Here is a 25844-nt window from a genome sequence, read left to right as displayed (position 1 = left end):
GCATGGATGTGGAATGAGAGATGATTGTAAAATGAAATTGGTTGTGGATTAATGTCTTTGGAAAATAATAGGTCGTATATTTTGCTATTAAACGGTCATGTTAATTGTATATATTGTTCGTTTTAATGCTTAGTGTGTGTTATAGGGCATAGATTTAGAGTCGTTATCATAATGGCTCAGTGTAAGTTGACACCCCACGAATTTATACAAAATGCATTTTCTCCTATGGTAGCTGTAATGTGCAGCCAACTGGTGGATCAAACATGTCAGAAGAATAACCTATCCTTTGTCGAAATGATACAGCCATTTTGCAAGCTCAGTACAGAAGGTATGTTTCTAAACCATCGTATAACAAACCTAACCTTAATTGTGGCCATTGTTTACGTTAATTTTACTGTTATTGTTGTAGCTCATTTTCGTGAACCATCTGGAACGTCAGTGGCTGTTCGGAATTTACGTGTTACAATGTTGGATGTTAACTCTCGACCACCACAAGCGACACTTGCCAGGAAGTTACTCAATGAATCTGTCAGTTTGTCAGGAAGTGATAGAAATACCAGTCAACAAATTGGTTTGTCACATTCATAGTACTTCATAGTTATGTGCTTTTTGTTCTGTGTATATGTGGTTAGTGTCATTCAGTTACTATATGATGCTATAGGATTGTAGAAAATGTGCTACTTTACTAATATTTAAATGTAATTTATCAGGTGGTCAGACTGTTGACATTCCAGCCTCAGTCCCTTGGTTTGAAGCCTGGAGAGAGACATTCCTTCAGGTGCAATTTCCTTCAGATCATGAATTTACAAAGCATTATATTGCTTGTATCCTTTGTTACAGAAAGGAATCAATTAATTGAAAATTAAAAAATTCAGATATTACGTAGAATAGAGTAGAATTTATTTACATTCCATAGATCCTTCATAGGCCTAAGCCAATGATGAAGAACAGGTCATAGCAAAAATACAATACTTGTTTCTAGTACAACTATAAATACATAGTTATAACAGCTATTTACAGATTTTTGGAACTACAGTATTAAAAATTCTTCTATTGAGTAGAAGGAGTGAGATAGGAGATACTCTTTTAGTGCTGTCTTAAACATTTTTATATCATGATTAAACTTTTGATAGTAGGTGGAAGATTATTGAATAACTTAATACGCCTTTTTGATATTTACTGGGGTTAGAATTTGGCACACGAAGGTTATATCTGTATCTTGTTCTAATATTGTGGATATCTGTATGTGTTTGAAATTTTTCCATGTTATCCACTACAAATGATAATAGTGAGAGCAAGAATTCACTCAGTAGTGGAAGAATATTAAACTGCTTAAATGATTCCCTACATGAGGCTCTCCTTTTAGTGCCTACCATTAATATAATGACTATCTTTTGAATGTGAAATACTTTTTTGCTGTCTGTTGAATTTCCATGACTGCTGCAACTGTCCTCATAGCAAAACAAGCCAAACTTAGTTTATGGATAATGTATTAAATATGTTTTTCAGTTTAATTTGTTGTCAATTTGTGGCCCAAGAAATTTAGTTGTTTCTATTTCCTCGATTATTTTATCATCATACCCTATATTTAGATTTACACAAGTTCTGTTGTTAGTACAAAATTTCATGAAATTTGTTTTGTCAAAATGTAATGTGAGTTTATTGGCTTAATCCATTTGTTAAATCTAGCATAGTGCCAGGATTGCATTGCTGTGAAGGACATATACTTTTTGAAACTAGGTATCATGGTAGTGGGGATTAGGAGAGGTTCCTTCAAGTTTTTAAATGAGTTTTGAAACTTTTAAGAAGGAGAAAAAGCACTGAAAAGATTATACACATGTTTTTCAGATGTGTTCTTTCTGATTCTATATATGTCATTGGTCTTGATATTAATTTATTACATAGGCAAGTATGTTGTTGTAACCAAAATGAAATTTGCTAGTTAACTTTAATTAAACCCTTGGTCTCCCATAAAGGGGATTCCGATTACAGAGCCTCCATCTGAAAGTTGATTTCTTTCAGCAGGGAGCCAGCAGTTCTGACATACCACTTTGGGAAGCTGAGATTCTGATTTGCAAGATACTTTACTTCATGGGATGTATGGGGCTACTAGCAGATTGACGAGAATAGGGGTGCACAGTAGATCGATTATTAGTCAAGCAGCAAGGGTCAGTTAGGTGCCCACCCCATTCATATTTATCCAATGAATTGCCTTGAAGTTTCATTGAACTCTCCTTATTTAGCCTGTAACCTTATGGCCCATGAATTGATAAGAAAGTGTGAATGTGGCCCTAGCTGGAAAGGTTGAGAACCCATGATGTAATGGGATAAATGAAAATACCTGGTCAGAATTTTGTTGTTTTTATGCCAATCCAGTACAGCTGAAAAGGGAGATAATGCTAAATGGAACTTAAAATTGTTTGTACTGAAGAATAACGTAAATAGTGGATGGCCCCGTATTCAAGTTTAATATTGATTTACAGAAATTTTGAAATTATTTTATTTAATAGGTATACTTTAATTATGTAGGTCATTTTTATATTTTACCATCATTATACATCTTCCCTTAACTCAGGTATTCAGGTATTCTAGTAGTGTCATCTGCAGAAAATAATCCTGTAGAAACTGTACAACACATGGGTCTGCAGCTACAGCAGCTACAAAATATAACACCAGCAAAACTTCCAAAATGGTTTGGCCCGGGTGTTCTACGGTATTATGTCCTGGTGCATGATGCTGTGGATGGTGACAATGATAAAGCTGAAACAACATTTAATGTTCTAAAACAGACATATGGAGATAACAACTGCTACTTCCTTCAAATGAATTCTCGCCCACCTGGACAGAGTGAAGACCAGAACCACCTTCCTGATCCATGGAGCCAGTTCCTAATTCGTCAAGTTGATAACCAAGTATGGATTTAACAACATATGAAGGGCAGTTTTTATGCTTTGATGGGGGTATGAAACCAGGAAGCGTTCCAAGACAAATGTTTATATACCAATGCTAATCATTCCTTATCTGGAGAATTGAGGATTTTATGTAATGTTAAACATAATTATGCTGTTCACCTGGGGCACTGTAATCGAGTAGGTTACAGTTAGATGAACATGTTGTGTGGGTACAGAGAATATATATTTAAAACCTCTTAGAAAATGCTAACTTGGAAATCCTAGAAGGGGTTAGGAGGATAATGTCAGTATCATCCTCAGGGAAATAAGTTATGAGTCTTGAAATTGGTATAGGATTCTGTTCAGTGGGAGCTTTGTTATTGATGTCATTGAACCCTGGTTCAATTACTAGAGAGTTAGAGAATTTATTCATTTTATGGATTGTGGAACCCTTGAATTTGAAATGTTAAAGACAGGGCAGCTTATTTATTGTAAACTAGAGACCTGAAATAGCTAGTCTGAATATTATTGTTCTTTCTCTTTTGAAATGTGTCTGTGTAAGCTAAATGCAAATAGTCCTGGTCTTGTCAGGTGAGATTTTTCCTTCAATATGAGAGTTTGAATGAAACTGGGGTACATGTAACTGCACTTCTAATAGTTTCTTTTATAGGCTGGAACATGACAGTGAATCTGCCTCATATTCTTCATCACAGCAATGTGCCTAGTCATAGGAATATCGTTATGCACGGTCTTATGGGAATGATAAACCAGATTTGTGTGAAGTCCATTGGTTGGACCACATGTATATGGGGAGTGGTATAACATCTTCACATTATAATTTTTAGGAGGCAAATGATCAAGACAGTAGTCCCCGTACCCCTGCTGAGATTGGTGGTGTGACTGGAATGCCAACCCATGTCATCACAGATGGCAGCTGCGATGGTGAAACTTCAGAAGTAAATAATGTGTTGAGGCCAGGAGTTGGTCCAGTGATAATGTCAGCATTAGAAGTGGCACAGGAAGCAGGAGAGAATGCAGCACCTATTACTGTTGAACATCATCCCCTTAGCCCAGATGCTGACCCACAGAATTTTGTTCTTGCCAGTTCAGATAAGGTATGATTTTGTTAAGTGAACTGTGTAGCAAAATTTGTATAAGTAAGTATGTTCTCTGCCACTGATGCATGGCCAAATTACATTTACTTTTATTGACAATGGATTAGTAAATAAGACATCACATCAGAATGATCTACAGTTTCATTTCAACAACATATTTTTTTATACTGGAATATTTATTATTTTCCTGTCTTCCTTCAGGTAAATAAGTACCTTAAAATATGGTATAACTGCTACCTTCCACATCCTTCTGAATCCTTAAGTGATTATCAGCATCCTGTAAGTAAATTAAGAAAAACTTATATGACTGCAGACCAAGCTTTTGGTTCTTGGGTTCAAAAACTGCATGAGATCAATTCATATAGGAGAAATTTCATCAGTCCATCCATCTATTTGGCCACATGTTTTACCTATGATATTACTTAATGGATTTGGTTGGCATTTTATAATAGAGGATACACTGTATGTAACAGAATAAATTTAATTTTGGTTCATGTTGATCTAATATAGCAGGATAATTTTAAGTGAGAAACACTGAAGATGGATATTAAAAATATGCAATTTGAGATTCTCACAGCAGTGATGATGTCTATATTGGTTTTGTGGGTTATAACAGTGTGTGGACTTATAGGTACATACCAAAATTTTTGAGTAACTTTCTAATTCTATCTTCAGTGTTGTTTAAATTTTTTTTTATCAAAGGGAGTTGCTGTGTGTTTCTTATTCTTCGGGCTGTTTTACTGAGAAAGTTTAATTATAGTATGTTTATGTTCATAGAACCATGTTCCTAACAATGATGTGATTTCTGCTACGAGTCACATCAATGCCAATGTCTGGGTAGGACAGGGAAATCAGACTTCCACTGCAACACAGCATGGTGCTTACCTTACTACAAGTGATTTGGATCACTTGAGAATGCTTGTTCAGGAATTCTGTGTAAAAGCCTTGTTACCACATGTGGAAAAACAGATTCAGCAACTCAATGATCTGGTAAGTATCATAAAATCTTGCTTCGGTAATGTTGTAAGACAGTAGTTACAATTACTGATGTATGTAACAAAATGCCTAAAAGAGACAATGTTGGGAAAGAAGTATTAAGGTTTTAGGGTAACACTTTTGTAAATATTATTAATAGACCAAATGGGTTTTTCATTAATTTCTTCTGTCCCTACAGGCATGGGCTGCGATATTGCCTTGAAATTACTCTATGTAACCTTTGCATTTGACAAAGGTGTCATCAACCATTAAACAAACAACTGCAATGATTGTGATAATGATAAGTATAATGATGATGTTTTTTTTCTTCTTCTTCCAGATATCTAACAAAAAGGGTGTTAGCAGGTCATTTCTTAGTGCTACAAAACGCTGGTTTGGTAGTAATAAGCCTGGTATGCCTGGTTCCAGTACACAAGTTAATGCAGTAATGTGAGTAATATTCCTGTTTTTATGTGTGTGTGCATTTTTATTGTTGTTATTATTAACAATAATGATGATAACAACATGTAAGTGCTAAAATATAATCTTGAAATGTCCCAATTTTCCTTCCATCCTTTAAAATTTATGGTGATATAATCTCTTTTAATCTCATACTAAGTAACATATGCTGTTAATTAAGAAATAAATACAGCTATGCAATGAATCCATTGAAATTTTTCGAAGGGAGATTACCAGATATCAGCATTCAGTTTGAACTGTTCCAGGATCAAAATTTTACAGAAACCCACTAAATAGGTATTATCAGAGGCCAAAATATACCAAAGCTAGGATTAATTATTAGAGATCAAAGTTCTTTTGAAACACACCAAAGGTCAATTACCAGATATTAAGATTCAGTAGAAATCTGTGATACATTACTGAAAAAATTCTGAATTAAAACAGGGCAATGAGAACAATAAATCAAGTGTTCAAACCCAGTTTGGTTCAGATTCATACATGAATTACAATGTAGGATTTGAGGTGTTCATGGTTGTGAGTGTGTAGATGGCTGTCATCTGGATTGTTGCGCCATGTAGTCTGGTAGAAGTTTACCAGTGTACTTCTGAAATGTTGGTAAACTTCTACCAGACTACATGGCGCAACAGCCCAGAAGACAGCCATCTCCCAAGAATTACAAATTACAGGACGTTCACATGATGGTCTGTTTTGACTTAAAAATTGGACTGTGTGCAGATATACGGTGAAATCAAAATCATAACAGCAGATATTATGTTTATGAGGGGAGTAACAGGGTATACTTGGACTGTAACTTGAACTGTAACTTGGAATTTAGACATACTGAAGGAATTAAATATACAGCTAGTTATGAAATTCATTGAAAAGTACATAGCTGACTGGAATGCCCAGCTTAGGAACTCTGCTTCCGATTCTGCATTAACAACCAGATGGACAAAGATCTTTGAGGATATTTTACAATGAGACTGTAGTAGACCACTGGGCTTAAGCTATGGAAGGCTGGTGATAGAAACCTGTGTGAAGGTGAATTACCATAAATCAGTTTTTGTGAGGATGATAACCAGAGATTAGTTTCAGTAGAAACATTTCCATGGGAAATTGCCACAAATCAAGTTTAACTCCTTGAATCTAAGTGATGACTCTATATCCCACCTGCTTTAAGAATCAGGAACTTTTAATGGCAGTTCCCCTTGGTGGACTAGTGGTTAGTGTGCTAGGCATTGGACCCAAGGTTCGCTCGTTCAAACCCAGCTGAGGTTAGTGACTTTTAAGGATGATAAAAATCTATAACACAACTTTCTTTGGAGGGGAAGTAAAGGCGGCTGTCAATTGTCATATAATTATGGCATGTAAAAGAACCTTACAAGCCTTTTCTCACCCATCTCTTTCCTGATTCTCTACTAGATGGCTCTAGCAGACAAATCAGGATTGAGTAGAAATTGTGCTGGGGCAGTGGGCTTGTCACTACTCACATTAGCAGACTTCAAAGACTAGGAAACCTCCCATATGGGAGGAGGCCAAGGCCTGGCTCAGGCTGTAATGCCATTGGATGGATGGAACTTGTAATGGTGAAGTGTTGTGTTTTCTTTGAGGTATGGGCTGAATTATTAAGTATTATCTATTTAATTTTCAGCTTCTAAGGGTTTATTAGAAGTTATCTGTAAACAATTAATGGAGATCAGAGTTGTGTAGAAACTCATCTTAGAGTTATTTTCATATGTTTGTTTTTCTGAAGATGTCACTGTGGCACTAAGGTATATCAATTCAAATCACACATAATTGTGGTTACAGTCTGTGAAATTCCATAAGATAATAATTAGGACTGGTGGCTTAGGAGGATGAAATTACAGGACTGGGTTATATCTTTGAATCTTTAATAGTTTATTACTATTAGGTGGGTTTCTTTTCATCTCCTGTGTATACTTAAACATTATCTAATTTTACCATTTTATTATTTTCTCTAGCTACTCTAGTGATGCTCCTGAACTTCAGCTAAGAAGACTTGGTGACCTGTATTTTATGTTTGGTGACTATTCATTAGCATTCCAAGCTTATCATGCAGCTAAGCGAGACTTTAATGCTGACCAAGCTTGGCTGTACTATGCTGGTGCATTAGAAATGGCAGCATTGTCAGCTTTCATGCGAGGTGAAGTAACCCAGAAAGCTCAGGGATACATGGATGAAGGAATTATCACATACCTCAACTCATGCAAGTAAGTTGCCATTAAGGTACTATTAGAAGTTCAGGTTACTGGAAGCAAGTGATAGTTAAAATACAGTGTTTTAACATTAATATTTGTCATTATTATTGATAAAAGACTAAGCGAATAGGTTTAAATATAATGCAGTCTGATCATCCTGCTTGATTTTGATTTTAAATCATCTTCATATTAGTTATACAGAGAGACTTTTCTGTGTTTTTCTGCCTTTCTTGTTTTCCTTGATGTTTTCTGACACTCTGAATTTTATAATCCTGTGAGCTAATGTGGTTAGAATTGCTGCCTTATATTTAATCATTCTCTGTGGCATCTAGCTCATTGGATATGCTGCACTTCTGAAGACTGTTATCAGCCAGTGTATGTGAATGTGTGCTCATATTTGGTACTTTTGAAAATACAATACTTTCTCATCATACATTCAGAAGTTGCTGGGAGAAATGTGTTTTTTCTAATATACGAATTGTTTACCATCCATTCCTGGCTTGCCTTGAAACCTTGGATTCCTTGTTCTTTTGCCAGTTCTGTTTTCTTTAATAGGAACATTTCAGTTCATATTACACACATGAAATACAGAATCTCACACATTTGGAAATCCTTTTATTCTAACCCACTTTTGTTCATTTGTACTTTATTGGTGACAAATTGAAAAGGAAGTGTGATATTTAATTAAATAAGAATTGATTTTGGATGCGATATTAATTTGTTTGATTCAGGATGCCCCAGTTTGCTACAAGAGCGACACTGCTCAGCACTGAATGTCTGAAAGGCCTCAGCCTTTATGGTGAGGCTGCAAAGCAGTTCATTCGCATGACAAGTGAGGACTCTGACCTTCGAAGTGCTCTCTTATTGGAACAAGCATCATACTGCTTCCTAAAGGCAACAAGACCACATATGATGCGTAAATATGCATTTCACATAGTTCTTGCTGGACACCGTTTCTCCAAGGCCGGACAACGCAGACACTCACTTAGATGCTATAAACAGGCTTATCAGGTAAATAGGCTCTGTCTTCATTCCTCTCTCTTTCCATCTTTTACCCACACACACACATTATACAGAGTGTACCAAAAAGATATGTATGCATTAAAATATGGAATTTTAACTGTGTTATTGATCTCCATGTGTTCTGTTTACAAGGGGAGCCTAGTGTGGTCTACACTTAACAGGTGTCATTGCAGTATCTTTTCCCATGATTCAGGTACACAAAATGATGGGTCAATTGAGTTTTGAGTCACGCAAATTAATTGAATGTGTGTATACATTTTTTTGGTATACCTTTTGTGTGTGTGTGGGTGGGTGTGGGGTCAGGACCAAAGTGCACTTTGCCTATGTTACTAGCTTGCAGGTAGAAGGAAAACAAGTGTGTGTGTTATATAAGCCAAAAACAACTTGAGACAGCGAGCTACAAAATGTTTCTTCTGGGAAATAATATTTATAGTGTGGGCAGTATATGCTTTCTTACCTGCTACCTATACCACCCCTCTGAACTCACCTCTCCTAATGGATGTGTAACACACAGTTTGTCCTGACCACTGTATATTTCCAAATAAAATTTGACCATATTTCTGCTATGTATCTCAGTGGAGCTTGGTCTTTCTTAAGAAGCTGATTCTTGTTCATTTGGCAAAGAAATTTCCTGCCTTTTCTAAAACTCAGAGGAGTGCACCACTGGATCTTATCCTGAACCAATTGAATCCAGTCTACCATGTCCTTAAACCAATTTTTTAATATTCCTGTCAGTATTATCCTGCCACCTTTACCTGGGTCTTCCAAGTTGCATCTTCCTTTCATGTTTTCAACTAACTTTGTTTATGAATTTGTTGTCTTCCCTATTTGTGTTGCATGCACCATCTGTCTCATCCTTTTTGATTTGATCACTCTCTTATTTGGTGAAGATACAAATTTTGAAAACCCCCCCCAGTTATATAACTTTCTCCATCATCTATTTCTTCCCCTCTTAAGATGAAATATTCTCATGACCACTCTGTTCTGAAACATGCACAATCTTCATTTTTTCTGTTTCAAGTGAGAGACCAAGTACTACATTCAAATAAAATAGTATTTAAAATTATAGATTTATGTTTTAGTGTTCAGGTTTTAGATATGAGACAGAAATATCAGGCATTTCCAGTATTTAATCTCCTCTGAAATATGTCATGAATCTAAATTGGATTTGTTTCTGTCATTCCAAAATATTTGAACTTTGCCACATTTTCAAAGGATTTATTAGCTACCTTTATATTATGATTTTGTCTTGCTTTCTGGTGATGACACATGAACTTATATTTCCCATTTCTCTGCATTTATTTCTAGGCTGACCTCCACACTAATGTGTAACAGGTTTCTATGTTTTTCTTTATTCTGTCTATGTTTTTATCCAGTACATTAATGTCATCAGGATAGAGCAGAAGCTGGTGTGTTCCAGTCAATTCCAGTCATTCATGTTTATCTTTGACTTCCCAGATGATATATTCTAAAGAAATTTTGAAAAAATATTGTTTGACAGGATGAAGAGGACTGTTTCATGTGTTAATAGTACCCTCACTTAATGTTTGCCCCTAAATTTATCATATAACCTTTTGCTGTCATGGATAGAACAGTTCTGCCACCTAATATACAGAATAGCATGGCATCGGTATTTTGTTTTGTGAAATTCCATGCAAAAAAATAGATATTGGAAGATAATGCTTTAGAAACAAATTTTATTTCATCAGTAAAGAAATGTGCTTTTATTTTCGCACAGATTAAATATGTCATTGGTATCCACATTCTAGCAGGTAAATCTTGGCTGACACAAAAATTATATATTCTTTATTAATAGGAAAGTTAAAATATATAATTTTTGTGCAGGTATATGAGAACAAGAACTGGAGTTTAGCAGAAGATCACATACACTTTACAATTGGTCGCCAGGCTGCAAATTTGAAGCAGATTTCGGAAGCAGCAAAAGCATTTGCTCACCTCCTGACTCCTTCCAGTCGGCAGTCTGCCACTCAGCAAGCAGCATTTCTTCGGGAATTCCTCACAACACAGCAGGTATGTTGGCATGATTTATGTCGGTGTTGTACATTTTATTTGATGTGTGTGCACAAAAGAAAATTGTCTATATTTTCTGTATGTCCCAGCAACTGAATACTGAGGAACGTTCTTTGGGAAATGCGCTTCCTGTTCTTCCACTGCCCTTGGTTGATGGTAGTGCTATCCAAGTGCTGCTAGGATCACTTCCTCCCCTGCCTTTTCAAGATGGGGCCTCAAATGTTATACCTGCAACAGGCATCACATTTTCAGATGTTACTATGGGTGAAACTGACATCAGGTGAGATATTTTTATTATAATTCAATTGCATTATATAATCAAAGTAAAATAAAACCTATGTAATACCACACATTAATATAGACACAGCCATTGGAGTTTCAGCAGAATGGTAAATTATACAATAGGTTTTTTCTCTTTCACACATTTACAGAATTGATTACATTTTTCATATATATATATATATATATATATATATATATATATATATATATATATCCATATTTTTCTTTTGCCCAGCACAGTATGTTGACTTTCATAACCTTCCACTGCTAGAGAGAGAAGACAGTTTCTACCACCAGTTACATTTATAACTGTTAAGGCCCAAATATTTATTTTCCAAAGAAACTAACTAACTAGATGGCTTACCAAACCCAAAGGTTCATCACCGAATTAACCAAAGCCCCCCACTGGACCCTGTCCTGGGCCAACAAAATCCAGTCTCCTTCAGCTCCTGTCTCCCATAGATCCCGCCTGACATTATCCTCCCATCTACGTCTAGGTCTCACCAGCGGTCTCTTTCCCTCAGGCTTCCCAACCAATAACTGGTGCACACCTCTTGTCCCATCCATTCATGCTACATGCCCTGCCCATCTCATTCTTCTTGACTTAATCACCCTGACAATACTGGGGGAGGAGTACAAATTTTTAAGTTTGTCATTATGTAGTTTTCTCCAGACCCCATTGTCTTCTCTCCTAGGCCCAAATATTCCCCTCAACACCCTATTCTGAAACACCTGCAATCTGTGTTCCTCAGAATTAGAGACCATCTTTCACACCCATACAAAACAACAGGCAAAATTGTTGTTTTGTATACTTTAATTTTCAGGTTCTTAGAAATCAGATGGGAAGACAAAATATTTTGAACTGAGAAGTAGCAACTAGTTATTGAAAACTGAGATGTTAGTCATCAAGATACTACTAACAGTGCTTTATAAGTTTATCTTTAACCATACACAACAGGCAGCCTGTGTCCCTGTCGTTTGCTGTTGTTTGTTTAAATTTTGACTGATATAGTAGCCAATTAGAAACATTTATCTTAACACTTTCACTACATAAATAATGGATTTTATTAATGGAAGTACTAAATGTAAAACTTGCTTTTCTACACGTCTGTTGAAAACTTATCCCTGTCAGTTCATTGTAACCCTATTAAATGTGCTGCATATCCTGGCATATATTTGTTACAAGAAATACTCACCAAGCTGTGGAATACACCTCAGGCAGATAGTGTAAGTTTTCAGAGTGAAAGAAATATATCTAGCTCTTTAGGAATCTGAATCAAACTGTTGAGAAAGTATAAATTGATCCTGTTATTTTTATATTTAGAAACATTTGAAATTGAGTTTGTTTACACTGCCTGTGTTTTTGTTATGGATAGAATTCCATTTTTGTGGATAATTAAAATGAATAATTGTTAGCTTCTCAAAAACAATTCTGCCCCCTGCCATTAATTAGTAGGTCATTATCTGCATATATTTTATCAACAGTTGAGGTTAACTGTTGGTGCTGCCTACTTGTAGATATCTACCTGCGAGTTCACTTAATGTTACTACCCAGAAGAACAGCAGCGACATCTTCATTACCATGAAAAACTCAAATCTTGAGTTTAATTATTTTTTACTTGTGTCAGAATATTTTCTCAGATACATTCCGCTTACATATTTCTATGAAAATAAAATGTATACTGAAGCAGAGTGTTCCAGTTACATTTTTTGTTTCACACTAAACATTTTCTTTTTATTAATATCAATTTGATGTGGTATTCTTACAACTTGAGAAATTTTCTGATAAACGCATGAACTCACCCATGTTGATGTATTCTTATGTATAGGTGGTCCAAGTTAGAAGAACTCTTGGTTGCTGAGGCTCAAGGTTTATTACCAATGATCTTCAAACCAACAGTTCAGCTATACTCCAGTACTACAAACAACACAACCAGGCCTACTGGAATTGTGGGAGGTATGACACAGCACTGTGAGTGTATATGATAAGAAAGAATGATTGTCATAACAGTAAGATAATGATGCGAGTTCTATGAAGTGAGTCTTTGTTTTTGTCTTTTTTTCTTGGGCCATCCTGATGGTATATTCTAAGGCAAAGTTTAAATCAGTGGCAATAAGGTATTTCCTTATTTTAGGCCATTCTTAATAGAAGATGAATCTGATAAGTATTTACCTGTACAGACTTTGCTGCAGAATTTGCTTGAACTGAGAAGGGAGAAAATAAATTAAACATATTTCAAAACAAAGTATGGTATTCTTATGACATAAATATCTAGTTTTCAATATTTCTTCCTCTGTTATTTGAGGGTTACACTCTGTGTCATATACACTCCTTGCATGCCCTAAAGGAGCGTTGTTTTAAAGTTTGAGTTCTGTCCATGAAGGTGAATCAGTTGTGTTCTTGGCAAACATAATAAATAATTTTGAATGTTGCAGGTATGAAGTTAATAGGCAATTTAGGATATTGTGTAATGAGGAATTCTAAGTTTTATTGTTAGAGTAATGACAGCATGCAGGGCATGTAGTTCAGATGGAAGAGACAAGGAATGGAAGAAAACCTTGTTCATTAATTTTTGTAATTATAATATTGAAAATCAGTACATATAAATGTAACTACATGTGATATTTATTCTCCATCATATATGCATTAATACTCAGTTTCTTAACCTCTTTCTCAAGTCAGCATTTAGAAGATTAGACTCTGCGTTTATCGTCTATAGTAATAGATACCATAATATAATGAGGTGATTGGGTTGAAATTTATTTGAATGAATGGTTATCTCAGCCCTGTTTGTGGGGCATGCACATGATACTTATATGGTTTGGACTTCAAATTTGTTTTGACACATTGAACTTTGGCATGCCCTGACAAGTTATGTAAATTCATGTTTATCTTTATTGATGAGTTGTGTTACATGTGCATAGTATATTTTACATCTGTGATGTGGGATGTCAAACTGATAGTACTTTTACTAATGCAATGAGCGGGTTACATCATTCTACATCGAGTGCCAGCCTTGGATGTTTGGAAACTTTTTGATGAGACCTCAATCTATTGCAGATAAGGGATTTGGTATTTTTCCTTTGTCATAATTTAAGTTATATTTCATAGATATGTAGTTCTGTCATTAATGTACTCCCTATATAAACAAAGTACCAAAGGTATCCAGGAAAATGTCAAGATAGTACCTTGAAATTCTCCACTCCTGCCTCCTCCAAATTCTTATCTCCTCACTCATCTTCCTAACTCGTTTGACACAGAGCAATCTCTGCAGTTGAAACAGCATCAATGAATGACTTAAGAATCAATAAATTAACCTGTTTATCATATACAGTTATCCTCTCATCTCATTCGATAGGATTGTCTTTGTTGCTTGGTAATATGGGCTTAATTCAAATGTAATTCCTATTGATGCAAGCTTTTCATATCAAGCGCCAAAGATATAACCTTGCAGCTGATGTAACACCATTAAATAATAATTGAATATAAATGTGTAATGAACTGTATACAGCCAGTTTCAATCTAGTTTCTTTAATGACCTATCTACATAGCTTCCATTTTGCTTTTCATATGACACTAGACACTCTTGTTCCTGTAAAACATTTCTTATGATTTATGAATCACTGTGCTTATTGATGTTACAGAACCTGTAACTGTCTGTGTGATGCTGCAAAATCCTTTACATATTTCATTACCTCTTCATGATGTTCATCTGTTGTGGAGGTTCAAAAAATCTAGTGAAGTCACATCACAGCTCATAGATAATGAGATGGTGCCAGAAACAGCTGATGGTCCTGTTCTGACACAGCATCTTGAATCTGTTGTGCTCAAACCAGATTGCATTCAGGAAGTATGAACATATTTACCTATACAAGTTGTACATATGTGCTTCACCTCCCTGTCTAACCTCCATTATGAGAACTCAATCCACCCAAATCCCTACCCACATTATTGTCACAGGGGATGATCTCACAGGTTTAATTGAAGAATTTCTTGGTATTACCATGGTAGCTTGGAAAGAATCCTGAAAAGTAATGGCTAAATGGACTCTGGTGAAGTTGTAATTGACTCAGCAAACCAACAGTAAATATAAAATTGCTTTCAAGAATGGACAGAGCCTCAAAGTATGGCAGGGTTCAGTACACTCAAAGTGCAATGTTAATGTTATATTCATACTTGTATTATTACACAGTGTTCTCAGTAATATCTATCACAGTGTAAAGAAATCTGATGCAAAACTTTGAGATTAAAAGAAAAACAGACTGACATTCATTTAATGAAGATTAGGTACAGTATACTTGAGCCAAAAGGTGTTGTGATTTCTGTTGTAATGTGTCATTTCTACTTTTACAGGTGATATTGTGTGTTACTCCCAGATCAGAAGGAGAAATGCAGATCTTGGGGATTGCTTATCAGATGTCCAATTCAGCTGCACAGCAATGTGCAGAGCCTTCTAACATTACACAACACACAATATCAGTTCCAGGAAAGCAAGTGTTTACTCTCAGGAAACCAATACCAAAAGTCAGAGGGTCCCAGGATCTGCATGATAGGAGACTGGAGATCAGTGTTGTTAAATCAGCACCTCTGTTGCAGGTAAATTACATTAGCTTAACATCAAATTTGTTGCATACATTATTTCAGTAAACACACAAATAAATTCTGCCTATCAGGGGCTTAACAAAATAAACATTTTTAATGTGAACATTGAGGGGGTGTTATAGATGTGTTGGCCCTGGCCTCACTTGTACAGTTGGTCATGAGTCACTACTGGCATTGACCAGAATTTTGCAGAACATAGTAAAGGATATGTATAAACTCCCAGAATTAACTGCATAATATGGACTGTCTAGAAGAACAAGAACTGAAGAATGGCTGTTGAAGAGACTGTTAGACAGCAGAGCCTTCCAGCTTCATGACAGCTTGATGTTGATTATGATGATTGCCTCATGTCAGCATGTCTCTAAGTATTATTGTCTGTAAACTGATGGGAAATTAATTTTCAGACAAATTTTTACTTAGTTGCTGACTTTCAATGAATGAATCACTTTTGTGAAATAAGGAAATTATACAAAATATGATTGGCCAGTGTAATAAAACTAATACTTCACACAGTTATTTTTACCAACAACTTAATCAATCTACATGCTGCAGGGGAGAAGTCATTACTTGTTTTTCATGTTCAAGGTCATTTTTAGAGATCTCAACTCTGAAATGCTTTGTGGAGAGCTGCAACGGGTAACACTGGAGTTCCAAAACACCGGAAACGCAGCATTAACAGCACTGTATGTGGCATCAACAACTCCAGAATTATTCTCACTCGGACAACCCTTACCACAGCAGCCTGGTGTACATCAAGTAACACATGTGGTAGCTCATCTATTTCCAGGACAGACTCATGCAGTACCCATGTGGCTTCGTGCTCCAGACACAAAAGGAATCACAAGCATTGAAATGTTATTCTACTATGAAAATGCAAACAGCAATAGTAACCCTAGGTATGAATAAATGTAAAGCTTCTGTACTAGACTATTGAGAATGTCAGTAACTAACTAGATGGCTTAGGTAACCTGAAGGTTCATTACCAAATTAACCAAAGCCCTCCACCAGTCCCTGTCCTGGGCCAGCAAAATTTAGTCACCTTCAATTCCTATCTCCCACAGATCTTGCTTGGTATTATCCTCCCATCTATGTCTAGGTCTCCCCAGCGGTCTCTTCCCTTCAGGCTTCCTGACCAATATTTGCTGCACACCTCTTGCCCATCCATGTGTACCATATGCCCTACCCATTTCATTCCTATTGAGAATGTCTATATGAACAAAATTTCATATATCCACCTAACTCCAAGGAGCGTCTTGAGCAGATTATCATTGCTCAGCTGGCCAATAAATTATCCACATTTTCTAAAACCCACAAGTTTATTACTGTATTCACAAGAGTCTGCCACTCAGCAGCGTTCTGAGACAATTGAATCCAGCCCTACCTACTTTTAGGTCCATTTTAACATTGTCTCATCTATGCCAAATCTCATAAGTGGTCTCTTCCCCTCAAATTTTCAAACTAAAACTTCTATGCATTTCTTAGATCCCTCATGCATGTTACATTCCCCGCTCGTCTTAGCCTAATAACATTTAGAAAATAATACAAATTATGAAATTCCTCACTGTGTAATTTTTCTCATCTGTTCATTTACATTTTGTTCTCAGCATTTTATTTTCACCCTTGGTCTCTTTTTCTCTTTGACTAAGAGACCAAGTTTCACACTTACATAAAAAAACATGAAAAATTGTAGTTTATATATTTTGTATTAATCTACACCTTCAGCTAGGAGAAGGAATTTGAAAGGTTCTGAACTGAATGAAAGGAAGTATTCCATAAAATTGTATGTATCTCTTTTTTTGTTCTAGTTAAAGTAATATTTATTTTTTGCAGGTACCGTCTTGTAAGGCATTCATGGCAACTGACTGTGTTAAGCTCAATCCAGCTCACAACTACAGCACTGAGAAGCAGTGCGGCAGTATGGAATGGAATGCAGGAGATTTTGAACTTCACACTTTGTGTCAAAAATTGCAATCAGGTTGCAAGACTTTTTTTTCAGTCATTGGTCAAATGGTTTACCCAATTTTTTTTGTTTCATGGCTGCATGCAGAGCTTGATTCATTTCATTCAAAACAAGAATATTCTTATTTAAAACAAGACTGGAAAGTATGCTCTTATCTAATATATTACAAATGGATTATTTTCAATCTTACATTCTTTATAGTTCTTGATATTTTATTTGTTACTGATTAAAATTCTGTAGTGTAACATTTAAATTTATTTCTTCTTGTTGTCCTTAAATGTGTAATATCAGTGGTTTTATCAAATATCTCTGTGAAAATGTAAGTCCTGAATAAATTGTACAGATTGTTACTGTTCCTCGTTTTCAGGTTCATGATCAGTTAATGACAGAGATATCTCTACTCCAGATTTCACTAGCAAGTCAAGTCTGGCAGCTATCAAAAAACGTTGTGGTACCTGAAGGTTGGTTGTAGTTTCATAATTGAATTATAAATTTAGCCATTTAAAATCCAGTTATGAGGTATTCCAGTTTTAACACAGTCTGTACCTCAACAACATCAAAACATTGAATATCACAGATTTGTATGCAGTGAAATATTTATGATACTATGGTTGTTGTGTATACAGTTTAAGATACCAGAAACAGGTGGCATAATAACACAGAAAACGGAACAGATTATGTCAGATTGTTCTTATGTGGAAAGAGTTTAAATATTTGTTCTCAGATCTTTCTTCAATAAAAGACATTGAAAAATTTAAATTTTAAGAAAAAAGAGTCATCTCTCAAATTTCTGCAGCACTTAAAAAAAACATTGATATACTTTGTTGTTTTAAGACTTGTTTCTGTACTCCTAGATGTGAGACTCCAAGCTCAGGAAATGGTTCATTTTGTGGCTGTGGCTCAGAGACAAGAAGAAGATGGTGGGTTTCACATTTATTTTTACCCTTTGATTTGTAAAGTTCCTTGCTAGACTTTTTGAGAGTATTTATAATATCAGCATAAACATGTTACCTAATTCAATATAGTCAAAATGTTAAGATAATGGTAAGAATGAGGATATCACAGAATTTTCAAGAAATAAGTTTTACTTTTTTCTCATATTTCTATTACTGCAGCAAGTGTTGATAACTGATTGTTTTTATTTATGTCATCTGAAACAGTGTTATTTATTATATTATTATTATCTCCTTATTATAGAATCCCAAGGAACCTAAACATTTATCTGTTTAACATGGTATTTATTTATGTTTGTTTTATGTGCTCACAAGATATTTAATATACTAAAAAGCTACTGAATGGATCTCCATTCTTTTTAGCAGGTGCTAAGAGAAATATTTTCTCTGATGTAACGTTGAACCAGAATCGAAAAGCTACAGGATCTTTGAGTGAAAGTCCTTACATTGATTTCTTCAATCGTCATTTTGCTGGAAGTACAAAGATTTCAGCAGATGGTCCTGACATGTCAGCATATCTGCCCGACCCTTCAGTCTCCAATACTGGCAGTGAAATTAATAAAGATTCATCTGTTAAGGACATGGACGCAGCTCTTAAAGTTGAAGCAACTATTATACTGAGGTGGAAGGTAATTCATGAGTAACTACTATGCAGCGTGGATCTGAGCCTCAGATTAGTGTTGGCCATTAGATGTGACTAAAGAGGGAAATAAAAATAAATCTTCATCATTTATAACCTTCACATAATGTTTAAATGAATGTAGTGGTTCTCAGACTGCAAATATAGCCTTTAGGTTCCCCCCCCCCCCTCCTAATCACAATACTTCTTTGGTGAGATAGTGTAAACTGGTTGTGACTATATTGCATGAAGTATGCAAGGTTGGGTAAGTGGATTTTGTAAAGTGGCATGTAGCTATAAGTTGTATTTCTTTAGTGTTGCTTCCTTTACATGTATGTTAAATAATTAGAAGAAGTTTCTTCTATGGTCAAGCTTGACCATTGTGACCCCTTTTGGGGTTTTCTTGTGAAAGTACCACGGTGGTTTCACCTTGCCTTCTGTGGCCAGTCTTTACCCACCCGACTGTAAGAGGAGACACGGACAAACATCCATGCCTTGAGTGGGACTCGAACCCACGGTCACTGCAGCCAGGCGCACGAAGACCATGCCTCAGACCACGTGGTCACTGCGCCATCATGTTAAATAATTTCATATGAGGAAATAACTTGTGATACTGATAAAACAAACATTGCTGTATTATGGTCAGTAAATATGCGTTATGTTCAAGGTGTTTCAAGTTTAATGTTAAAATAGTACCTTAAAAATAAGTTAATATCTGCTTTCTTCCACATCCTTTTACTATGCAGGTAATTTTATATATTCAACATGATATATACTCTGCAGTAATAACAGCATAGCTAAATAACAGAAGGATTACAATTTCAGTTTTTTCACAATTCATTCATACCACCCCATAATTTGATTATCTATAACCTATTCTGCTTACAAAGTGTCATAACATGAGACAAATTAGTAATTTTGTTTAATCCATATCTTATGTTGCATGTTACAGGCATGTGTGACTGATGGTGGAGGCAAGAAACGATCAGCCATTGGCCAACACCATCTTGTGGTGGAAAAAATAGGGACACCCATAACATGGCCTCTGGAACCTACTGGACCATTGCAACAACAAGAATTAATGGGACCTCTTAGAATATTTCACCCACATGATACCTCATCTAACAGCCCTGGGGCTTCAGAAAAATATGCACCTATAGAAATTCTTCAGAAACTAGTCACTTACAATGTTTGGCATGCATCCCAAGTCATACATGACTTCAAGAAGTCCAGGTAGGTAGTGCTAGTGTTATGTTGAAGATTTCTGTCTTCTGGGTTGTTGCGCTGTGTAGTCTGGTCGAAGTTAACTAACGTTTCAGAGGTCATACTGCCTCCGTCATCAGGGCGATGACGGAGGCAGTATGACCTCTGTGACCGCTGTGAAAACCTCAAATCTTACATAGTGTTATGTTATTTACTATGTTATATATTATTGAAACATAAAATGTGTATGAATAGTGGAGCTGTTTCCAACCCTCTGTATGACTTCATGACATTGTGCATAAGCATATAAACAAGTTGACTTCCTTTTTTTTACTGTCAGTTTGGATGAGTGTCAAAATGTTAAAATTCTTCACTTTGTTTTGAAAAAATTGGTAACACATAATTATATCTTTTGATATTTTCTAAAATAATATTTTGTATTTTTAGACTCTGTGTGACGCCTGTTATGCTCACACTACAGAACTGTTCTGACAGATGCCTTGTGGTCAAAGTGAACACTTTGGGGAACAGTAGGTAAGTATTCAATCACTTCTTTTGTTCCTAATGTACCTTCTGATTGAAGTTCAGAGCATTGTTATTTCTTTAATCAATTGGTCCTGTTTTCAGAGCTCTAGATTGAAATTTGCCCTCATCCAGAAGAATAATGTTATGAGATTAAATATATTTTGTCTACCTAGCTTATACATGGTAGAGAAGAGCAAGAAATCAAGTTTGCTTCATTTATTCGCCCCACTTTCATCTGTAAGATTAGAAGTAGCTTCCATTACTGAGATTAATATGTTGTTATCCAGTTTTATTTTTTTTATTTCTGCCAAAAATCTATTGATTATTTATTAAAAATTTGTTTGTTCGTGATTATCAAAACAAAATACTCTAACCTTTTTACACTATGCATGCATTTTTAATTGCCATGAATGCAATACAAGCAACAGAATATACATAAAGCTCTGTTTTTGACTTGTGACAATTTACATTATAACTGTGTACTTCAATGGAAATTCCATAGATGGAACACACATCTTTTTGAGATAAATCACACAGACGACGTGAAGTTTGAAATATTTTATCAGAAACTACTAAATGGTTAAATTACTTATAGTGCTAGAATCTGCAAAGTATGCTGAAGGAACAATTGTACACAACTGCCTTCAGTCCACTTACAACTTTCTATTTTTGCTTCTTCTTCTTTTCAGTTCTGCTTCTGCAGCCAATAAAAACCAGTTGTATTCACCACATTCATCCAGTTCATTCCGGTGGGTGGGGTTAGCTGGGACATGGCTAGAATTGGGACCACATACATCTGGAAAGATATATTTATCTGCTGCAATAGGGTCTCCAGGGACATATGACCTTGGAAGTCGCTTGGAAGTGTTGTGCAGGTCTCCAGGAGCACCTGAAGCAGACGCAGTTTCACAGAGATGGCACATAGAATCAGCATTTGTAGTCAGTAGTGCTCCCTCTAGTGGGTTATAGTCTGCTTTAGTTATAATATTTGAACTCTTATCATATGCCTAGCATGAAGCTAGTGCATTTCATCAGCTCTTATTTTCACCAGTAAGTTGCTCATCTGTGTGATTATGTGATACTGTGACTTGATGTGAAGTCATAAAACTGTGATCGACCACTTTGATTATAATGGATGAGTGTCTGATAAATGATATAAATATATTACTTCAAATTTTATTCATTTCTGGAGGTATTAAGGAGTGGCCAATATTGAAAGTTAAACAAAATAACAGAGTATTTACTGCACCCCAGTTTAACAGAACAAACTGGAATTTTTAGATCATGATTGAAATAAATTTGAATTTGTTAAACTGAACTTATGCAAGTCAGTTTTTGGAAATCGTGAATTTGCAAAAAATCAGTTTCTGGTCTCTGCTTTCATAATCACAAAGTACTGCGTATGAAGCATTAGTTACCTCTCTGTATATGGAATCCTTACTGTATGAAGCAATTGTTTTCTTTTACTGTAAGAAGGGGGGAATTGCTGTTGTGTGAGCAGGGTGATGAAGTTTACTTGTGGTACTTTGTAAGTATGTCTTAGTCCAAAGAATTATAAATAATTTATACACATTCTTCTGTTCTGCATTAACAAAACACCATTTACATTTTGTGATTATACAAATAATTGTACTGTGTCATTATGAAACCTTTTGCCACATTCAACAGATGACTGCAAGAGAATTGTGTGGATTGTCATTTTTACATTTTTAATCACATTTATTCCTCTCTGCCTTATCTTATTAGCAACTTCTATGCAGCATGTAAAATTGTCATATAATGTTCTGATAAACTGTCATGTATACAAAATATTGCAGTGAAATGTGTCTTCCATTCTTATTTATACTGTCACATTTCATATGAAAATTGATTATGATTGTGTAAGGGATGAGAGGAAAATGGTATGAAGGGGGATAAAATGTAAACATTAAATAAACATGCCATTAGTTTTTGCAGTTGTTTCATTTGTATTATATTATAATGATGAAATAATACATGTTATGATAATTAAATTTCTACATATGATTGTCATTAATTATAAAATGCCAGAAAACAATTAAATACCTTTACACAACTGCCTCTTTGTGTAATGGTGTTACTTAAATTCATAATAGTAGTCACTAAATCAAGATATGGCCTGAAAACTATATAAACCATGCAATTACACTTGGTATAGAATTGCTCTTATTCCTTATATTTTATGCTGTAGTCTTATTGGATACAAATAATAATAATAATTACAACAGCAACAATAATGTAATTTAGAACATTTAATATGGAGTAATAACAGGGTAGTGAATAGTGTCTCTTGATTTACTACACAGTTTAATGTCCACATTAACACCCTTTCTTAATTGCTTGTGTACTTTTCAGGCTGGTTTCATTTATACATGCTCAGCTTTCAGCATCCCAGCTTGGTGGACTGCTGAAACTTCATGCTGAATGTTCAGCTAACTGTATTTCCTGCAGCAATGAAGAGAAAAGAGATTATAAAAAAGTTTTAAAACAAATGGTTACATGTATACTGCAAAGTTACTGTAAAACATAATCCAAAGTATCTCAGTACTTGATGTGTTGGTAACAGTACCAGGATAAACTTTCTTGGGGTTTTTATTTCCTAATTCTGAGTAGTAGAAACCAAATGAAATTAACAAAGAATTTGTGCTACTTAGTGTGTACTGTTATTCTTATTGAAAATCACACATTTTCAGATTTTATTTCTTTCCTCTTTTGCTTCTTTAGTAGTCTGTTATAGTGCATATTTTGCCAATAGTTGGGTTTTTATTCTTATCTATTTTTGTCACAATAATATTCACTGTAACAGTTATAAATTCCAGGGAGCACAATGCAGAACAGAATTATCTGAACAATAAATATATGTATATATTGCAGCGAACTATTTTCCTTTAAATTCTTAAGGTTTTTTTCCAGTTACAATATTAGGCAGGCTATTTGTTATAGCTAGATTTCAGTTAGTTTTCACTTTCTTCATAGTACAAGAGAAATTTTATTATAAAGACAGATTTATGTTAAATCCAGGTTTTTCTTATTTACTTTGTTATTTGATCAGTAAGAAAACCAGTTCAGACCTAGCCAGTTGTTAAGACATAAAAGTTGAAGTATGAATATATGACATGTCATGACACTGTTACTGTCAAATCATTCACTATTTTGGATTGTTTTGCATTTATTGTACTTTGTGTCTAGTTCCCATTTAGTTTCATGTGGAACTGGATGACTCTGAGTATAGAGAGTGTACTTCTACATATTATTGATGGTGGTGATAAATCTGTATCACATGTTGGTGATTATGCCTGTAAATACATAAATAAATAACAAAACCAATAGAATTGCTGCCTTTGTATATCTTGTAATATTTGCATAAGTAATTAGTCTATAAGGGATATATAAGAACAGAATGTATTAGGAACTTAATATTTCCATACCATATTTGTTGTTAAATTGTATATATTGTTATTAGGCTAAGAATCATATCATATCTATTTGTTAAACCATTTTTCATGTTTAAGTAGATAGAAAACTTCCCTCTTATGTTTGTCTTTTTTTTTTTTGAAGAATGTGTTTACATTTATAAAATGGTAACCATGCAATTAGCATGTAACTGTATAGTTTCTGTGAATGATTATGGATAAATATTATATATGACTGTGCGCATAAATATTTAATAGTCATGAAAGAAATTCTATTATTGTATTATTTGAGGTTTTCACAGCGGTGAGCATGAAGATTTCTGGCTTGTTGCACTGTGTAGTATGGTAGATGTTTACCAACATTTCAGACGTCATACTGCCTCCGCCATCAGGGTGCCCTGACGGAGGCAGTATGACCTCTAAAATGTTAGTAAACAACTACCATACTGCACAGTGCAACAACCCAGAAGACAGAAATTTTCAATTTTATTATTGATAAGCAGTTCAAAAAGAAAAATCATTTATTTGAAGCCAGCTAATTTTGTGTGTTAATAAAAATGATTATTGTAATTTTTCTGAAGTAGGTCTAATTTGGCCTGTTCAAAAAACTGAGACTACAGTACTTTCGAGATTGGACATAGAAGGGATAATAATATTAGAATGTATCTTGGAGAAAAGAGGTGTGAAGGTGTGAAATGTATTCAGGTGGATCAGAATGGGCCTGAGATAACACAACTTAATTACTTTCAGGTCCTATGAAAGGAGAGGATTTCTAGACCAGCTGAGTAACTGCAGCTTTTCTGTCAGTTTTCACAATTTGTATTGCCAAAGCTGCTTATTCCACTCGATCTCGACACTGTCCACAAGAATCCATCCTTGTACATGGTGATCCCCCACCTCAAGGTAATGGGTTATGACCCTGGATACTGCCATAGAGGAAGACAAACTCGATGGAAAGCCACTGTCCAGTAATCAGACCAAAAAGTCTGATTTAAACTTCATATAAAGTAAGGGTGATATTGGACCGTTATGAACCAAAAGTAATAATACAAGGCAGTTCTTGATGTAGACCTTACGTATATCACTTCAAAAAGATCCACAGCAAGTTGTTTTTTTTTACTTCTAATTGCAGTTACTAGATGGCAAATATCGAAATAACATATTCGATCTCTCGATCATACTGAAGTAATGCGAAACAATTCCTACACCATCTTTTGATCAAGAATAACAAAACTCTGAAAGTGTAATTAGCTATAATACATCATTTAGTGTTATACGTATCAAATTATGTAGTAAAACAGTAAACTTATACCATAAATACGACATTTTACATAAATTGAGTGTAATAGTAGCGTCATTTATTACCATTCAGTTTGTTTTGGGCATATTTCCGTTCATATGTTACAAAAAGCACGGTTTTAATATATGTTAAAGACGCACAATGGCCACCACAATTGCGTTTACACAGAAGTTCCGCCATCTGTTACGCATCCACGAAAACGCTCAATGAACTGTAGAGGGGGGTGCAAGAAATGTGCCTCGTTTCCGAGTTTTC

The 25844-nt window shown here is 35.1% G+C and overlaps 1 protein-coding gene and 1 long non-coding RNA gene across 4 annotated transcripts; one reads left to right on the top strand and one right to left on the bottom strand.

Moving 5' to 3' along the window:
• Positions 1-16: 16 nt before the first annotated feature.
• On the top strand, positions 17-22809 carry l(3)76BDm (trafficking protein particle complex subunit 8 homolog l(3)76BDm). 2 transcript variants are annotated; one of them, XM_022058997.2, is made up of 22 exons: positions 17-328; positions 410-571; positions 711-824; positions 2584-2912; positions 3737-4006; positions 4784-4996; positions 5322-5431; positions 7423-7671; positions 8391-8670; positions 10528-10713; positions 10803-10993; positions 12825-12952; positions 14641-14846; positions 15350-15592; positions 16184-16494; positions 17429-17573; positions 17926-18019; positions 18413-18478; positions 18878-19140; positions 20083-20363; positions 20781-20867; positions 21548-22809. In XM_022058997.2, the coding sequence occupies exons 1-22, from the start codon at positions 172-174 to the stop codon at positions 21825-21827; spliced, it is 4365 nt and encodes a 1454-aa protein (XP_021914689.1). In that variant the 5' UTR covers positions 17-171; the 3' UTR covers positions 21828-22809. The 2 variants fall into 2 exon arrangements, with proteins under 2 accessions (XP_021914689.1, XP_021914688.1); XM_022058996.2 differs by having other exon boundaries at positions 18875-19140.
• LOC110827392 (uncharacterized) lies at positions 22802-25807 on the bottom strand. 2 transcript variants are annotated; one of them, XR_002542308.2, is made up of 2 exons: positions 25655-25807; positions 22802-23321 (listed from the first exon to the last, which is right to left on the bottom strand). It is a non-coding gene; the product is annotated as an uncharacterized LOC110827392 (long non-coding RNA). The 2 variants fall into 2 exon arrangements; XR_002542309.2 differs by lacking the exon at positions 25655-25807 and adding an exon at positions 25034-25546.
• Between the last annotated feature and the right edge of the window lie 37 nt (positions 25808-25844).

The sequence above is a fragment of the Zootermopsis nevadensis genome, unplaced genomic scaffold, assembly GCF_977971745.1.
Source record: "Zootermopsis nevadensis isolate Lab colony 2312 unplaced genomic scaffold, Znev_1.0 Znev_ptg000029l, whole genome shotgun sequence".
Lineage (NCBI taxonomy): Eukaryota > Metazoa > Arthropoda > Insecta > Blattodea > Termopsidae > Zootermopsis > Zootermopsis nevadensis.
The sequence above is the reverse complement of the archived record's forward strand: the minus strand, read 5'-3'. Positions and strand labels throughout refer to the sequence as shown.